We start from the raw sequence: 19,716 nt of genomic DNA on the forward strand, positions 1-19,716 counted from the left end.
TATATATAAATAGAACTATTTATCTTTACAATGTAACATTTTGTTGAACTTTAGAAAATTTTACTGTAACAAACATTTGCCTGATCATATTAAAAATACTAAATTCTATATATTTATTAATTTTAGTTTAATTTGCCCTAACACTTAACAAAAAACAATAGAAGAGCTAAGCAAAATTAATAAATTCATATAAAAATCCCAAGACAATGGAAAGACACTAAGTAAACAATAAAAGATACAGAAGAAGTGTAAGGACAAAAATCGCCAAATAAGCTGTCATCATTTTGAGAAAGAGAGAAAGAAACAAAAACTATTGAAGGTGGGATTTGAACACACGACCATCTGCAGAGGTTGAATCCGCTTGGACCATCCGACCAACACACAACTTTATTTTACAATCGCTTTAATTTTATTCGAATCTTTTTCTTTGAAAAATAATTTCCACATCAAAATAATAAAAATATTTACAAAGCGTGTTCAACTAAACCCCCTTGAACCAATGTGGGTCTACCCCTAATGTCAATATGCTTTGTCCTCTCATGAAATATGGGATTTGCAGCAATTTGGATAGTTGCTTTACTATCACAATGCAGTGGAACTAGCCTAGAAATAGATACTCTCAGGTCCTATAACAAACCAAGCAGCCATACAATTTATGCTACACATGCTGCCATGCTTCGATATTCAGCTTCTGCTGAGCTTTTACTGAAGTGTGCTATTTCTTCGACTTCCAGGAGATTAAAGAGTCACCCAATTTGATGGCATAAACTGTCACTGAGCACCTAGTCTTGGGGCATGCAGCCCAGTCTGCATCACAAAATGCAGTCAACTGAATTGTGGAGTTCTTAGGCATGAATATCCCTAAGTCTGAACATCCTTTAATGTATTTAGTCACTCTTAACGATGCATCCCAATATGATCTCTTTGGTTGTTGCATGAATTGGCTAAGAACTTGAACTGTGAAGCAAATATCTGGCTTTGTGATTGTTAGATAAATCAATTTTTTCACTAAATTTTGATAGCTGCTTATGTCCTCCAGTAGAGGATCATCTGTGTATCCTGTCAGCTTGTCATATTCTGCAGTAGTCAAGTTTATGTTGGCTTCAAGTGGTGTGAATACTGGCTTTGTACCACTTAGTCCCACATCTGACACTAATTCTAAGGTATACTTCCTTTGATTAAGAAGTATCCCTTTCTGTGATCTGAGCACTTCAATTCCCAAGAAATATTTGAGCTTGCCTAAATCCTTTACCTTGAAGTTATTGTGCAGAGTTTGTTTTGCCTCATCAATTAGATCCTTGCTACTACTAGTGATAAGTACATATATTAAGAAGATCACAATATAATCTTTTTTTTTACTTAGTGATAGGCGACCTAAGTGACTATTTGCGTCAAAGTCACTAATTATCAGTGTTGTGCGAAATCCAAAACCACCAAAAGTTTCCCAGGATATAGGCGACCAAACACCAGAAAAAAATACCTAAAAACACTCATACACACGCTTGCCGGTGTTCTGACGGCGGCGACGCATCTATCCCACGCGTCGGCGCGTGAGGGCTGTTCTGGCCAGAATTTGAAAAAGTTTCTTTTGGACAGTGTAATCGTCTTGCAATTTTGAGCTTACCTATCCAATTTAAACCTAATTCTGACAACTTTTATATTTTTCGGGTGTGAACATTGATTTCCGGCGTGAATAGTGATTTTCAGATTTTTTTTGATTTTTCTGGCGTTAATAGTAATATCCAGAAAGATTTCTGATTTTTTCCGGTGTGAACATTATAATGTCATTCTTATTAGAAGCCTTAGACACACATCCGTTGGATCGAATGCACTGAATCCAATCTAGATGGTTTCTTTACCGGATTATATTGAGTTCCTTCAGCACAAAACACGTAAGCAGACATCTTCAGGATTAGCCTCCATTATTTCAACAGATAGTAGCATAACTTGTGTCTCCCAATTTTCAACTTCTGAGTCTTGAGTCATTGATTCAGGTACATCTGATCATATTTCTAGTAACAAATCTATTTTCACTAGTATTTCATATTCTCAATCTCTTCCAACAGTCACAATGGCCAATGGGTCTCAAACCATGGCAACTGCAATATGTCAAGCGAGTCCACTTCCTTCCTTACCTTTAGACTCAGTTCTTTATGTTCCTGATAGTCCTTTTAATCTGATAGTCGTTAGTCGCTTAGCCAAATCACTTAAATCTGCTATTTTATTTTTTGATGACCTTGTTTTTATACAGGAACACAGTACAGGGCAGATCATTGGTACCGGATGTGAATCAGATGGACTTTATTACATTATCCTTGAAAAATCACACGGACTCGCATATTGTCTTCCTTCAATAACTTGTCCCGTTACTAATTCACTAGATTTATTACATAAACGGTTGGGACATCCTAGTTTGTCAAAACTTCAGAAAGTGGTACCTGACTTATCTCACTTGTCTTCTCTAGAGTATGAGTCATGTCAGCTCGATAAGCATACCCACTCCCATTTCCCGCGATGTCTTGATAATCGAGTAGAGCCACCTTTTACTTTAGTCCATTCAGATGTTTGGTGTCCTAGTCAGGTCAGTTCTACCTTGGGATTCTGCTACTTTGTCAATTTCATTGATGATTATTTCAGGTGCACTTGGATATTTTTGATGAAAAATCAATTTGATTTGTTTTCTATTTTCCAGACCTTCCACGCTGAAATTCAAAATCAATTTGGGGTTTCTATCCGCACATTTCGTAGTGATAATGCCCTAGAGTATTTGTCTTCCTTATTTCAGTAGTTTATGAACTCCTATAGTATTATTCATCAAACATCTTGTCCGTACACATCCCAACAAAATGGGGTAGCTGAAAAAAAAGAATAGACATTTTATTGAAACTACTCATACCCTACTCATACAATCTCATGTTCCGCTGCATTTTTTTGGGGATGCAATTTTTACATCTTGCTATCTTATTAATCGTATGCCATTTTGAGCTATCAGAATCAAGTATCATTCTCTGTCCTGTTTCCCCACTTACCTTTGTTCTCTCTTCCACCCCGTGTCTTTGGGAGTACGTGTTTTGTTCATGACCTTACTCCAGGAAAAGATAAGTTAGCTCCTCGTGATCTTATGTGCATATTTCTGGGTTACTCGTGAATGCAAAAAGGATATCGATGTTATTCTCCTGACCTCCAGTGGTTTCTTATGTCTTCTGATATTACCTTCTTTGAAACTCAATCATACTTCACAGGTCCAGTTAATTACTTAGATATTTCTGAGGTGCTACCAGTTTCGTCTTTTGGAGATTCAGTCACTATATCACATTCATTTTCCTCCATAGCTCTAGTTGCAGCTGTAAGCACGTGATTTTTGCCCTATATGAGAATTACTCCCAAAAAATTCAAAAATAAAATAATTTTTCTTGGTGTGCAATTTTTGTGATATTTTGTGTAACTATTTGTATGTTTGTCTATGCATGTTTATTTGTTAAATTAATAAAAAATACAAAAATAGGCATCTTTTGCATTTTTAGCATTTAATGTCCAAATGAATAATTTTATGCTTAATTATTACTTAATTGTGCGTTAATTGTTATTGGAAGTTAATTTGCGCTTTTATAACTTAATTTAGTTCTTAATAATAATTTAAGTACTTTTATAATTTAGTTTTAGAAAAATAAAAGAAGAAAAGAGAACAAAAATACAAAGAAAAATCGGATTGGGCCACTTCTTCAATTTCAAACCACAGGCCCAAATAATTGCCCAACTTTCCCCATGACCCGGTCCGTTTCAAACCGGGTCGATCCGGTCCGCTCCATTAACCCAACACCCCTTCTTCATTTTTGTCCAACACAAAACAAAACCGAAAAAATAAAAAATAAAAAGTGAATTATCGCTATTAATAGTTTTATTTTTTTGTTTTTTTATATATAAAAAAATCCGAAAATATTTTATTTTATTTATTATTTTTATTTTAAAAAATATATATATAAAAAAATAAAAAATAAAAAAATAAAAAAAAGTAAAAGAATGTAGAAAATTTAAAAAAAGTAAAAAGTTTTAAAAAATTTAAAAGTAAAATAAGGTTGGAATTAAAAAATAAATATAAAGGTATCTGAAAATTTAAAAAATTTAAAGTAATTGAAAGTAGCATTTTTAAAAGAAAAAGAAAAGATAGTGGTTTGTTTTTTAAAGAAAAGTTAAATAAAGTGAGATTCTCTTTTAAAAAAAATAAAAAGTGGGATTTTAAATAAGATAAAGTAATTAAAGTTGGAATTTTAAAAATAAAAGTAAATAAATGTGGGATTTCTTTTTCTAAAAAATAAAAGCAATTTGTAAGTGGGATTTCTTTTAATTAAAAAAATAATAAAACAATAAAAAAACAAATCTGAAAATTTCGAAAATTTTGCTATAAATAGAAGAGAAAATTTAGGAAGAAGGGTGGAAAAAAAGAGAGGAAAAACTAGATAGAGAGAAGAAAAAAAGAGGGGGCGGAGTGAGAAGTATACACCCGATATACATTCTGGATACACTGAATATACAGGGGCAGAATTCATTTTGGAGAGTTTTGAAGTTGAAAAAGAATAGTTACTGTTTCATTGCCTCGCTTAAGATCTGAAATAGTCAGAACCTTCCTGCCTTTTACTTCTTCTCTATACTTGGAGTCGTTTATAGTCTCCTGGGTTTTCTACTATTCCTACTGTTACTGGTCTATTCCTGTGTTGCTGGACTGTCGTTGTTGTGCTACATTGTTACTACTGTTGCTGCTTCTCAGCTTCATCTTCTCTTGTTTTCCAATACCAGGTACACGAATGTAATACTAGTTATTGCAAGCTAAAAATGTGGAAGCATGAATACATATGAAGAATCGAATTTTGAAGTTTTAATTTCGCTTTTTCTCTGTTCCTTTTATTGATTGTATTTAGGCTATTTTATGTATTATTGAATAATAATTGGAATAAGAGAAAATAACATAAGTTAGTCTTTAATGAATCGGCTTGGCAAAACGGGTTAATTCACTAGCTATGAAGGTTCTAAGATTATCAACAGTAGGTTAATTGTGAACAAGTACTTAAATTTAGCTAAGGCATGAATTTGAACTAAATTTCGTGAATTAGGTATTAAGGCATGATTTGAGTTCAAACAAAATTAGAAGAACGTTTAAGTCTAATAAACTTTCTATTAAGCTTTAGTAATTATGGTTAAATCCAGTTTCAAATGGTTGTGAATAATTAATTCCAATAGTTTTTTTTTATATATATAACAATGCGAGCTTCAATCTAACTATATTTGATTCTTTTGAATATTAGTTGTCAAATTTTTATTTTATTTATAATTTCGAATTTTTTTAGTAAAATTCTTGTTCATCAATATTTGTATTAATATAGCAATTAGTATGCCATGCTTTCTTAAATAAAAAAAAGCTCGTAATTAATTAGGATTTTCTTTATTTATTTTAGAGACTAATTTTAATAGAAAAGATGTAGTCGCTTTAGGATTTGTCCATTTAAAATAAATGAGATGAGCCTCGCCTAGTAAAATATATAGATTGCGGGGCCCTCACAAATGTATGTGTTAATTACTTAGAACTCGGGATCGGCCGCTTAGCGAACTTCACGGCCTTTTCTCAAAATAACCCTGCGCTAGTCGCTTTAGGCGCGTATTTAATAATGTTATCTCCTTAAACTCGGGTGCACATTTATGTGACCCAAATCCAAATCTCAACGAAATCGAAATGTGTCTCTAATCACGGGTACATTGATTGTGACGTGGTCTGAGATGTATTTCCATGACATTGCAAATTCTTTTTAATAATGAATGAGACGAGCCTCGACAAACAAAAAATGCACAAGCTGCGGGGCCCTCTAAATGTATATATTAAAATACTTAGAATTCGAGGACAGGCCGTTTAGCGAATTTTACGGCCTTCCCCAAAATAACAAGACGCTAGTTGCTTTAGGCGCGCCTTTAATAATTTATTTTCCTTAACTCGGGTGCACATTTATGTGACCCAAATCCAAATCTCAACCGAGTCGAGATATGCCAAACAACTACGGGTGCATTGATGTAACGTGGTTCGAGATATGTTTCCACGACGTTGCAATTCTCGTAAAATAATAACAATAAGTAAGAAAGCGGTAAAAAGATAAAATTTTGTACATAAGTTCATATTTGTATAAAATCAGATAATCAAGCCGAATATAACAGTTGAGCGACCGTGCTAGAACCACGGAACTCGGGAATGCCTAACACCTTCTCCCGGGTTAACAGAATTCCTTATCCGGATTTCTGGTGCGCAGACTGTAATATGGAGTCATTCTTTTCCTCGATTCGGGATTAAAATTGGTGACTTGGGACACCCTAAATCTCCCAAGTGGCGACTCTGAAATAAATAAACGAATCCCGTTTCGATTGTCCTTTAATTGGAAAAAACTCCCTTGTACCCTCGCGTGTATGTAAAAAGGAGGTGTGACAGCTCTGGCGACTCTGCTGGAGATTATTACCCAGAACCACTGGTTCAGGGTTAGAAATTCGAGCTTAGATAAATTGTTATATTTGGTTTTATCTGATTTTTACATGTTTGAGCCTAATGTGCTAAATGCTGTTTTTACTGCTTTGATATTATTTGAACTGTACATATAAACTGTGCCGAAACCTACTCTTCTTACCTCCGGGGATGTGCTTACTGGTTAAGATTACCTATTCTGTTAGTGTCATACCCTGAATAAAAGAGGCTCGGAAAGTTTCTAAACCGGCTGGCCTTTTGGTTCCCGGAAAGGAGCTCCTTCCTCAACTCGAGTTGTCCGCTCGGGTACACTGTCTAGAACACCGACCCAGGTTTTTGAACATAGAATAACGTGACTTCATGCCGGATCCCTAGTAGGAACGCTTATTTGCATCACGTTGCATTTGACTTAGGGGACTCAACACAGGGGTTGGGTCCGTCTAGGACTAGCAACCTGATATGAAAAGACCATCCTGATGCATCCTATTTGTTTTCCGTGCATTTATTTTGTCTCGCTGACCGGTGTTTGAATATTATGAATATTGTGAAATCGAAAAATAGCGGTTAGGGAATTGATTGTTTATTTTTGAAAAAAACCAATACTGTCAAAACTCTGCCGATATTTTGAGAAAATGAAAAAATGTCTTATTAGTTGTTTTATTAAAAGGAAAAATAGAAAAAAAATCATCATTGTTCTGTTTTGTTTTTCAAAAAAAAATAGAAAAGAAAATAGTTTGTTTTGCCATGAAAATGAAAATGAAAAAGAGTCTTATTTTTTTTAAAAATTTTTTTTTATTATTACTTAGTTGTTTATGAAAATGCAACAAATAAAAAGAAAAGAAAAAAAGAAAAGAGTCTTTCATTAGAAAGTCTTTCTAATTGTTTTTTTTTAAAAAAAAAATAATAATAATAATAAATCCGAAAATATTTTGATTCTTCTTTCAAAATTGAAAAGAAAATTCAAAAAACATTTTGAGAAGCATTTCTTTTATTAAAGGTAAAATTCCGAAAAATATTTTCTTCTTTTCTTCAGAATAAAAAAAACGAAAATTCAAAAAAAATATCTTAGAAGTCTTTCTTTTAAAAAAAATAAAATCAATCAAAAAAAATACTTCCTTTCTTCTTTTAAAGTAGTTCTTTCGCAAATTAAAAAAAAAAGTTAGTTCATCTACTTATTCTTGATTGCCCGAACTACGCGGGTTTGATTCTCACCGGGTGTGAGATACGTAGGCAACCCTCATCGGGTCCAACCCCACCTTTTTGCTAAAATAGCCAAAAGCCAATAAATAAATAAAAACGTGTCAAAATTTTAATTTTGCCATAAATAAGTCGGGTGGTGTCCAACCTCCCCTTTTGCTAAAAATATCCAAAAATATATGTCAAATTTTAATTTTGTCATAAAGAAGTCGGGTGACGTTGTTTTATCAAGACATAGTCGAATGTTCCCGAAAGGGACGCCGGAAGGATTACTTTGTATAAACAGCCACCTTTTGGGTCATTTTTTAAGATTTGGTCCAGTTGACCCACACAGCCTTAAAAATCTTCGTCCCCGAGACGTTGAAAGGCCGTGTTTGCAATATTGAGTTTGCTAATTCGAAAAACAATAAAAAGAGTCAGGTGATACTGTTTTGTCATAAATAGCCAAATGTTCCCGAAAGAGACGCCGGAAGGCTGACTTTGTATAAACAGCCACATTTGGGTCATTTTTTAAGATTTGGTCCAGTTGACCAACACAGCCTTAAAAATCTTCGTCCCCGAGACGTTGAAAGACCGTGTTTGCAATATTGAGTTTGCTAATTTGAAAAATGATAAAAAGAGTCATTAAATAAGTCAGGTGATGTTGTTTTGTCATAAATAGCCAAATGTTCCCGAAAGAGACGCCGGAAGGCTGACTTTGCATAAACAGCCACCTTTGGGTCATTTTTTATATTTGGTCTAGTTGACCCGCACAGCCTTGAAAAATCTTCGTCCCCGAGACGCTGAAGGGCCGTGTTTGCAACACCATTTTTTTTTTGTAATTTGGTAAAAAAAAAACAAAGAGTCGGCGGTCAGGTGAATACCGTTTGAATTTTGTCATGATAAACCGAGCCAGATTCGGCCGCATCCTAAACCCTTCTTGCCGAAATAGCCTTAGAGTATATTTCAGTTGTCGAAAGGTTATTTTCGTAAAAGAACGGACAAGTTTGTAAAGTGTCATAAAATAATCCTCCCCGACCTCAAAATTCATGTGAAATTTGGAATGGGCCACATTTGCAAAAATAGCCGTTTGGCTGCATTTGGCAAACGGGGAAAGGAACTGGCCGTTTGTTTTTGGAGTTTGTAAATCTTTTAATAAGAATATGTGGGTTGTTTGATTTTATCCAGTTTGTAGGTCATCTTCAAACCTTTGAAACCCAGTTTGTTTTAATATGAAAATTGAAAAAATGTTTAGTATTGTTTATCTTTTATTGGTCCGAACTACGCAAGGTCTGATTCATGCGGGGTCATGATACGTAGGCAATCTCCATAAGATTCGACCACAACAAAAAAAAATGAAAAAAATCAAAAAGGAAAAATGAAAAAAAAATCAAAAAAATCGAAAAAGAGACAGAAAAATGAAAAAAAAAGAAGGAAAAAAAAAACATCGAAAAAAAGAGAAAAAGAAAAAAGATGTTGTTAATAATGAGGACCGACTTAGTCCATTCTAACCTGTTTGTTTTGCAAATAAAGTTAAGGTGGTTGGTTTGTGGTAAGCCGGACGATGACACTCAGATTCCTTTACTTGCACCCCATGATACACACTCTACGGGGATCAGGCCTGATAACAGAAGCACTTGAATCCTATTGGGAACTTGTTGACGAAGATGGATGATACTGAAGCTGATAATGGTCTTGGCAGTATTGATGCGAAGCTCAGTGGCTAAGATGCCAGTTTTGATAAAGTGGGAGGACGCTCCGTTCTTTGGTTAACAAGAGAGAAGCTTGTGGTGGCTTATTTTGTTGTCATTTCTGTTTGTTCGGATTATTAGGATTGTAATTCGGATTTTGTTTTGTGTCAATATTTTTCCGCTTATCTTTCCATTTTTTGTCATAGCGGTTTGTTTAAGTTTTGCCCAAGTTGTTTAGGATTTTATTCCGGTTTGTTTTTGTCTTTTCAAACCATTTCACCGGTAATCTAAATGCAAAATCCGGTCTTCTATTATTTCCAGTTTTCTTTTGTTTAGTCCTTTTATCATTTTTATTCAATACCGATTCTAGTGACATGACATGCGCACCCAGTTTGGGCCTAATCTTAAAAGTTAATCATAAACCCCTGGGAAGGTGATCAAAGCGTTTAAAGGGAGTAAGAACGGTTCAAGATTATTTGGAGCCCGAGTCATGTGGAACTAGGGCAAGTAAAACACAAATAAAACCGTTAAAAGTAAGATTCGCCAAATTGTCATGAGGGTCATTCATGATAATAAGAGTGTCGCCCAACGGTGTTTTAGAATTGACAAATGAAAAAGCAAATATGAATATGATTGTCAAGTCCAGCACCATCGGAAGAGACTATAAATCTATGATCAATTGTGTTGTTTGCACTTGGCATGTTTTGAAGACTGGAATGACGAAGGCATTTTGTTCTGCTACCTAAACACTTTATCCCTCGTTACCCCTTTTGAGCCTTGTTTATTTTCTTTCATACCCCTCATTCGGAATCGGTAACAACAAGTTAGAGACGCAAAACATGGAAAAGAAAGAAAAGAAAAACAACAAAACGAAAAAAGAGAAAAGAAAAAAGAAGAAGAGAAAAATGATAACAAAAAAACAAAAACAAAAGAAAGTCAAATGAAAAAGAGGAATTGGGAACTACGTTTGACCTGATTCCTCAAAGAGGATACGTAGGCGCTTCACGGCTCGGTCATAGTTTTGAAAAAAATGAAAAAAAATCAATCAATTAAAATATCCCCAAGCAAGAAACTAGGGCAAAGGTTGCGTTTGTTGTAAATAAATCTAATTCCGAAGGTTGTAACTAATAACCCAAAATTAATGCATTTTTTGAGCCTTTAATACCTTTTTTTCTAGCCCTATCCAAAACCCACATTACGGTCCAAAGAAAGACCTTCTGATCAGTCTTCAAAAGATGCCAAGTCAGACAAATGAGAGTCTCCCCGGTGAGCATAACATTTTGTTCCACAGCAGAAAGGACTCTAATCTCCAACAGAAAGAGTCATACCGGCAACACTCCAAAACCCCAGCTGAAAAGTGATACAAATGAGAGAGTCTTATCGGTGAAAACCTTCACAGGCACCATAAGGTGATGAAAGCTGAGAGAAAAACCAAAATGAGAGAGGCTTGATGGTGAAAACCCTTCGGGCACTACAAGTCGAATAAGATTGAGAATCAGATGGGGAATTGCCAATGAAGATCTTGAAAGATGATTGACGGTAGAGGATAAGCCACATGTGCATGTCATGACCATTAGAGTCGGTGTCTGCGTTTATATGTTTTATTTATAGTTCCTTTTGTTAAAGAATCATTTTTTCCCGTTGTCTTTTTATTCTATTCCCTTTTATCTTTTCCTTTCATAGAAAAATCCACAATAGAGTCTGTTTGGTCAGATCAACTGTGAATTGACTTCAAAATATGCCAGTAGCTTTCCAATTATGCCAGATGAGATCTGACTAGTACATCCAAATGGTATAGTCAGCAAGGAACAAACGCGAGGCCAGTGTCAAAAGATATCCCCAACAAAAGGGAATCGACAAAAGGATTGACAAGTGTCAAGAGGGATACCCTTGTCGAAATCAAAGGTTATAAATCTCAAGGTCGAGGCCCGTGGACAAAGCAAGGAGAGAAATGGACATGGTGTGGGAAGTTCATACTAGACTAAAAGGTCAGGGAAATGTCAGTTTCCGAGCTATGCCATAGAAGAAGAGGGATATCCCCAGCAGAAAGGGATTATCCCCAGCAAATAGCATCATCCCCAACCAGTGGCGGAGCACAGAACAAGGAAGGAGAAAGGGAAAAGCCATTCCAGCAGGAGTATCACAACCAACCACCATGTTTTAAACTAACAAATTTTGTTTGATTTCAAACAGGTAAAGGAAATGGCATTGATGCCAGAAATCCGCAAGGGATATTGTCAAACTGGGGCAGGAAATTTTCTTTTCATTTAGAAAATTTTCTGTAAGTCAGGTACCCATGCGGGGAAAAATAAATATAACACCAGTCTCAAGGGAAGTGGTCCTCGAACCAGTGTTGCCCCAACATAATAAGTTTCAATGGAGGAAGTTGTTCCCCAGCAAAGGAATCAGAATCCCCCAGCGGTGTTATCCACGACAGCGTTATCCCTAGCTGATAACATTTTACCCCCAACAGGTAAGTAAATAATTCCCCAACAGTGTTATCCCTAGCAGTTTCGAGGAGTCCAACACGAGTTTGGTGAAAATCGGTATCCTCAGCGGTTCCTTTCGGGGAAAGGCAAAACGAGTCTCAAGGGAGTTAGTCTTCAATGAAAGAAGCTAATAATAAAAAATAAAAAAAAATTTAAAAAAAAAATTTGGGGAAGGTAGAAAGGGAAAATTCATCCCAAGCAAAATAATCCCCAGCAAGTATTCGAGATAAGATATTTTCAAGTCTTAAGGATATTTTGGGTTCATCCGCCCTCGAATAGGATATTTTGGGTTCATCCGCCCTCGAATAGGATATTTTGGGTTCATCCGCCCTCGAATAGGATCTTTTGGGTTCATCCGCCCTCGAATAGGATCTTTTGGGTTCATCCGCCCTCGAATAGGATCTTTTGGGTTCATCCGCCCTCGAATAGGATATTATGGGTTCATCCGCCGTCGAATAGGATATTTTGGGTTCATCCGCCCTCGAATAGGATATTTTGGGTTCATCCGCCCTCGAATAGGAAATTTTGGGTTCATCCGCCCTCGAATAGGATATTTTGGGTTCATCCACCCTCGAATAGGATCTTTTGGGTTCATCCGCCCTCGAATAGGATATTTTGGGTTCATCCGCCCTCGAATAGGATATTTTGGGTTCGTCCGCCCTCGAATAGGATATTTTGGGTTCGTCCGCCCTCGAATAGGATCTTTTGGGTTCGTCCGCCCTCGAATAGGATATTTTGGGTTCGTCCGCCCTCGAATAGGATATTTTGGGTTCATCCGCCCTCGAATAGGATATTTTGGGTTCATCCGCCCTCGAATAGGATTTTATTTTCAAAGTTGTTGTTGAAACCAGGCGCCCACCTGAATAACGAGAGGAATACTTTTCTTGTCTGTCCATTGCATATTTTAGGTGCCCACCTGTATAACAAGGGGATACATTCCATGCCTTTACCAATAGGAGACGCACTTCCTAGGTCAAGTTTTACCAATAGGAGACGCACTTCCTAAGTTTTACCCATAGGAGATGCATTTCCTCCTAAAAGTTTAGTTTCACCCATAGGAGACGCATTTCCTCCTAAGTTTAGTTTTATCCATAGGAGACGCATTTCCTCCTAAGTTAGTTTTTACCCATAGGAGATGCATTTCCTCCTAAGTTAATTTTAGAGTTCTACCCATAGGAGATGCATTTCCTCCTAAGTTTGTTTTAGTTTTACCCATAGGAGAGGCATTTCATCCTAAGTTGTTGTTAAAATCAGGAGCCCGCCTGAAGAGAGGAATGACGTTTATTTTTAAAGTTGTTGTTAAAATCAGGAGCCCGCCTGAAGAAAGGAATGGCGTTTACTTTAAAAAGTTGTTGTTAAAATCAGGAGCCCGCCTGAAGAGAGGAATGGCGTTTACTGTTAAAAATTGTTGAAATCAGGAGCCCGCCTGAAGAGAGGAGTGGCGTTTATTTTTAAAGTTGTTTAAACCTCGCCAACCTAAAGAAAGGAATGGCATTTTATTTTCAAAGTTGTTGAAATCAGGAGCCCGCCTGAAGAGAGGAATGACGTTTATTTTAAAAGTTGTTTTTGAAACCAGGCGCCCACCTGAATAACGAGTGGAATACTTTCCTAAAGTTTATTTTACCCATAGGAGATGCATTTCCTCCTAAGTTTGTTTTAGTTTCACCCATAGGAGATGCATTTCCTCCTAAGTTTGTTTTACCCATAGGAGATGCATTTCCTCCTAAGTTTAGTTTTTCCCATAGGAGAGGCATTTCCTCCTAGGTTAGTATTGAAGTTGGGAGCCCGCCCATATAACAGAGGCATACATTTCTGTCCTTTCACATTATGTTCTAGGTCGCCCACCAGTAAAATGCGGGAATACTTTCAGTTCTAGGTCGCCCACCAGTAAAATGCGGGAATACATTCTGTTCTAGGTCGCCCACCAGTAAAATGCGGGAATACTTTCAGTTCTAGGTCGCCCACCAGTAAAATGCGGGAATACATTCTGTTCTAGGTCGCTCACCAGTAAAATGCGGGAATAAATTATGTTCTAGGTCGCCCACCAGTAAAATGCGGGAATACTTTCTGTTCTAGGTCGCCCACCAGTAAAATGCGGGAATACATTCTATTCTAGGTCGCCCACCAGTAAAATGCGGGAATACATTATGTTCTAGGTCGCCCACCAGTAAAATGCGGGAATACTTTCTGTTCTAGGTCGCCCACCAGTAAAATGCGGGAATACTTTCTGTTCTAGGTCGCCCACCAGTAAAATGCGGGAATACTTTTCAGCTCTAGGTCGCCCACCAGTAAAATGCGGGAATACTTTCAGTTCTAGGTCGCCCACCAGTAAAATGCGGGAATACTTTCAGTTCTAGGTCGCCCACCAGTAAAATGCGGGAATACTTTTCAGTTCTAGGTCGCCCACCAGTAAAATGCGGGAATACTTTCAGTTCTAGGTCGCCCACCAGTAAAATGCGGGAATACTTTTCAGCTCTAGGTCGCCCACCAGTAAAATGCGGGAATACTTTCAGTTCTAGGTCGCCCACCAGTAAAATGCGGGAATACTTTTCAGTTCTAGGTCGCCCACCAGTAAAATGCGGGAATACTTTCAGTTCTAGGTCGCCCACCAGTAAAATGCGGGAATATTTTTCAGTTCTAGGTCGCCCACCAGTAAAATGCGGGAATACTTTTCAGTTCTAGGTCGCCCACCAGTAAAATGCGGGAATACTTTTCAGTTCTAGGTCGCCCACCAGTAAAATGCGGGAATACTTTTCAGCTCTAGGTCGCCCACCAGTAAAATGCGGGAATACTTTCAGTTCTAGGTCGCCCACCAGTAAAATGCGGGAATACTTTTCAGATCTAGGTCGCCCACCAGTAAAATGCGGGAATACTTTCAGTTCTAGGTCGCCCACCAGTATAATGCGGGAATACATTTTCTGTCTCTTCATTTCTATTCTAGGTCGCCCACCAGTATAATGCGGGAATACATTTCTGTCTTTTCATTTCTGTTCTAGGTCGCCCACCAGTATAATGCGGGCATACATTTCATATTTTTGCATTCAGGCACCCACCTGTATAACAAGAGGAATACTTTTGAGTCTTATACTGCAAATCTTGAAATCAGTAACCCACCGGAAGGTAGAAGGTTACAACAGGAATCCCCAGCAGGAAACAATAAAAATCCCCAGCACCGGAAAGCAGAAAGTTGCAACAAGAGGTCCCAACACAAGTTCAAGCGCATGAGTCAAAAGGAAGAAAAGACGCGTCTTGAAAGAAGCGGCCTGTGAACATTAAATTATGCCCAGCATAACAGATCTGATGAAGAGAGTCGTATCCCCAGAGGAACCGCCAAAAAGCTTAATGAAGGAAGTCATGTCCCCAGCGGACCGAACAAAATGATGAAAACTGGTATTCAGAAAAGCAAAGGGCCAGTGTCATCCCCAAATTCACGGAAGAAAAGCACCGGAGGAAACACAAGCCGACAAGAAAGGAAGGCAACAAGAACAAGTTGCAGTCTAGCCTAGCTTCTTGTTTTCTTTTAAGCACGGTGTAACAAAGAGATCGGTAAGCAGTGGTAATAGCATGCAACAACAGTAACATTGCAGTCCCACGGTAGTCCCAGCTACCAAAACTTCCCGAACTACATTGACCTGATTCCTGTTTAGCCCAGGATATGTAGGAAACCTTTGAAGCAAAGGTTCGGTCAAATCTTTTTCAAAATAAAAAAATAAAAAAAAATGCTTCACACGGAGTACTCGGATGGGCAAAAATCGCTCGCTTTATCTTTGCACGAAAACCATTCGTGTCTTCGGGCAAAGAGGGGCAGCTGTAAGCACGTGATTTTTGCCCTATATGAGAATTACTCCCAAAAAATTCAAAAATAAAATAATTTTTCTTGGTGTGCAATTTTTGTGATATTTTGTGTAACTATTTGTATGTTTGTCTATGCATGTTTATTTGTTAAATTAATAAAAAATACAAAAATAGGCATCTTTTGCATTTTTAGCATTTAATGTCCAAATGAACAATTTTATGCTTAATTATTACTTAATTGTGCGTTAATTGTTATTGGAAGTTAATTTGCGCTTTTATAACTTAATTTAGTTCTTAATAATAATTTAAGTACTTTTATAATTTAGTTTTAGAAAAATAAAAGAAGAAAAGAGAACAAAAATACAAAGAAAAATCGGATTGGGCCACTTCTTCAATTTCAAACCACATGCCCAAATAATTGCCCAACTTTCCCCATGACCCGGTCCGTTTCAAACCGGGTCGATCCGGTCCGCTCCATTAACCCAACACCCCTTCTTCATTTTTGTCCAACACAAAACAAAACCGAAAAAATAAAAAATAAAAAGTGAATTATCGCTATTAATAGTTTTATTTTTTGTTTTTTTATATATAAAAAAAATCCGAAAATATTTTATTTTATTTATTATTTTTATTTTAAAAAATATATATATAGTAATTTCGGAAATGATTTTAAAAAAAAAAAGTAAAAGAATGTAGAAAATTTTAAAAAAGTAAAAAGTTTTAAAAAATTTAAAAGTAAAATAAGGTTGGAATTAAAAAATAAATATAAAGGTATCTGAAAATTTAAAAAATTTAAAGTAATTGAAAGTAGCATTTTTAAAAGAAAAAGAAAAGATAGTGGTTTGTTTTTTAAAGAAAAGTTAAATAAAGTGAGATTCTCTTTTAAAAAAAATAAAAAGTGGGATTTTAAATAAGATAAAGTAATTAAAGTTGGAATTTTAAAAATAAAAGTAAATAAAGGTGGGATTTCTTTTTCTAAAAAAATAAAAGCAATTTGTAAGTGGGATTTCTTTTAATTAAAAAAATAATAAAATAATAAAAAAACAAATCTGAAAATTTCGAAAATTTTGCTATAAATAGAAGAGAAAATTTAGGAAGAAGGGGTGGAAAAAAGAGAGGAAAAACTAGATAGAGAGAAGAAAAAAAAGAGGGGGCAGAGTGAGAAGTATACACCCGATATACATTCTGGATACACTGAATATACAGGGGCAGAATTCATTTTGGAGAGTTTTGAAGTTGAAAAAGAATAGTTACTGTTTCATTGCCTCGCTTAAGATCTGAAATAGTCAGAACCTTCCTGCCTTTTACTTCTTCTCTATACTTGGAGTCGTTTATAGTCTCCTGGGTTTTCTACTATTCCTACTGTTACTGGTCTATTCCTGTGTTGCTGGACTGTCGTTGTTGTGCTACATTGTTACTACTGTTGCTGCTTCTCAGCTTCATCTTCTCTTGTTTTCCAATACCAGGTACACGAATGTAATACTAGTTATTGCAAGCTAAAAATGTGGAAGCATGAATACATATGAAGAATCGAATTTTGAAGTTTTAATTTCGCTTTTTCTCTGTTCCTTTTATTGATTGTATTTAGGCTATTTTATGTATTATTGAATAATAATTGGAATAAGAGAAAATAACATAAGTTAGTCTTTAATGAATCGGCTTGGCAAAACGGGTTAATTCACTAGCTATGAAGGTTCTAAGATTATCAACAGTAGGTTAATTGTGAACAAGTACTTAAATTTAGCTAAGGCATGAATTTGAACTAAATTTCGTGAATTAGGTATTAAGGCATGATTTGAGTTCAAACAAAATTAGAAGAACGTTTAAGTCTAATAAACTTTCTATTAAGCTTTAGTAATTATGGTTAAATCCAGTTTCAAATGGTTGTGAATAATTAATTCCAATAGTTTTTTTTATATATAACAATGCGAGCTTCAATCTAACTATATTTGATTCTTTTGAATATTAGTTGTCAAATTTTTATTTTATTTATAATTTCAAATTTTTTTAGTAAAATTCTTGTTCATCAATATTTGTATTAATATAGCAATTAGTATGCCATGATTTCTTAAATAAAAAAAAGCTCGTAATTAATTAAGATTTTCTTTATTTATTTTAGAGACTAATTTTAATAGAAAAGATGTAGTCGCTTTAGGATTTGTCCATTTAAAATAAATGAGATGAGCCTCGCCTAGTAAAATATATAGATTGCGGGGCCCTCACAAATGTATGTGTTAATTACTTAGAACTCGGGATCGGCCGCTTAGCGAACTTCACGGCCTTTTCTCAAAATAACCCTGCGCTAGTCGCTTTAGGCGCGTATTTAATAATGTTATCTCCTTAAACTCGGGTGCACATTTATGTGACCCAAATCCAAATCTCAACGAAATCGAAATGTGTCTCTAATCACGGGTACATTGATTGTGACGTGGTCTGAGATGTATTTCCATGACATTGCAAATTCTTTTTAATAATGAATGAGACGAGCCTCGACAAACAAAAAATGCACAAGCTGCGGGGCCCTCTAAATGTATATATTAAAATACTTAGAATTCGAGGACAGGCCGTTTAGCGAATTTTACGGCCTTCCCCAAAATAACAAGACGCTAGTTGCTTTAGGCGCGCCTTTAATAATTTATTTTCCTTAACTCGGGTGCACATTTATGTGACCCAAATCCAAATCTCAACCGAGTCGAGATATGCCAAACAACTACGGGTGCATTGATGTAACGTGGTTCGAGATATGTTTCCACGACGTTGCAATTCTCGTAAAATAATAACAATAAGTAAGAAAGCGGTAAAAAGATAAAATTTTGCACATAAGTTCATATTTGTATAAAATCAGATAATCAAGCCGAATATAACAGTTGAGCGACCGTGCTAGAACCACGGAACTCGGGAATGCCTAACACCTTCTCCCGGGTTAACAGAATTCCTTATCCGGATTTCTGGTGCGCAGACTGTAATATGGAGTCATTCTTTTCCTCGATTCGGGATTAAAATTGGTGACTTGGGACACCCTAAATCTCCCAAGTGGCGACTCTGAAATAAATAAACGAATCCCGTTTCGATTGTCCTTTAATTGGAAAAAACTCCCTTGTACCCTCGCGGGTATGTAAAAAGGAGGTGTGACAGCAGCTCCACCATCTATAGCTCCAGTGCCACCACGAGTCCAGTGCCACCATCCAGTCCAGTTCCACCAACTATAGCTCCAGTGCTACCACCTAGTCCAGTTCAACTTTCTACAACTCCACCACTCCTGACTTATCATCGTCGCCCGCATCCATCATTAGGCCCAGCTGATTCATGTCCTGCACTTGAACCTGCTAATACTGCGGACTTGTCTCCTCTTGATCAACCAATTGCACTACAAAAAGGTATACGGTCCATACTTAATCCTAATCCTGATTATGCCGGTTTAAGTTATCATCGTCTGTCATCATCCCATTGTGCATTGTGTCATATTTGTCCTCTATTTCCATCCCTAAGTCTACAGGTGAAGCACTGTCTCATCCCGGGTGGCGACAGGCTATGATTGACGAGATGTCTGCTTTACATACGAGTGGTACTTGAGAGCGTGTTCCTCTTTCTTCGGGAAAATCGACTGTTGGTTGTCATTGGGTGTATGCAGTCAAAGTTGGTCCATATGGCCAGGTTGATTGACTTAAGGCTCGTCTTGTTGCCAAAAGGTATACTCAGATATTTGGACTCGATTACAGTGATACTTTCTCTCTTATGGCTAAAATAGCATCAGTCTGCCTTTTTCTATCCATGGCTGATGTTCGCCATTGGCCTCTCTATCAGTTGGACATTAAGAATGATTTTCTTTACGGTGGCCTTGAGGATGAGGTTTATATAGAGCAACCACCTGGTTTTGTTGCTCAGAGGGAGTCTAGTGGCCTTATATGTCGGTTGCGCCGGTCCCTTTATGGTCTAAAGCAGTCTCCTCGAGCCTGGTTTGGTAAGTTTAACACAGTTATTCAGGAACTTGGCATGACTCGTAGTGAAGCTGATCACTCTATATTTTATCGACATTCTGCTTCAAATCTCTATATTTATCTGGTCATTT

At 36.5% G+C, this 19,716-nt stretch overlaps 1 protein-coding gene across 1 annotated transcript; it reads right to left on the reverse strand.

The window, feature by feature from the left end:
- Positions 1-715: 715 nt before the first annotated feature.
- LOC138876134 (uncharacterized mitochondrial protein AtMg00810-like) lies at positions 716-1,986 on the reverse strand. Its single transcript, XM_070155032.1, has 2 exons — positions 1,886-1,986; positions 716-1,307 (listed from the first exon to the last, which is right to left on the reverse strand). The coding sequence occupies exons 1-2, from the start codon at positions 1,984-1,986 to the stop codon at positions 716-718; spliced, it is 693 nt and encodes a 230-aa protein (XP_070011133.1).
- Between the last annotated feature and the right edge of the window lie 17,730 nt (positions 1,987-19,716).

Source organism: Nicotiana sylvestris, chromosome 8 (assembly GCF_000393655.2).
Source record: "Nicotiana sylvestris chromosome 8, ASM39365v2, whole genome shotgun sequence".
Lineage (NCBI taxonomy): Eukaryota > Viridiplantae > Streptophyta > Magnoliopsida > Solanales > Solanaceae > Nicotiana > Nicotiana sylvestris.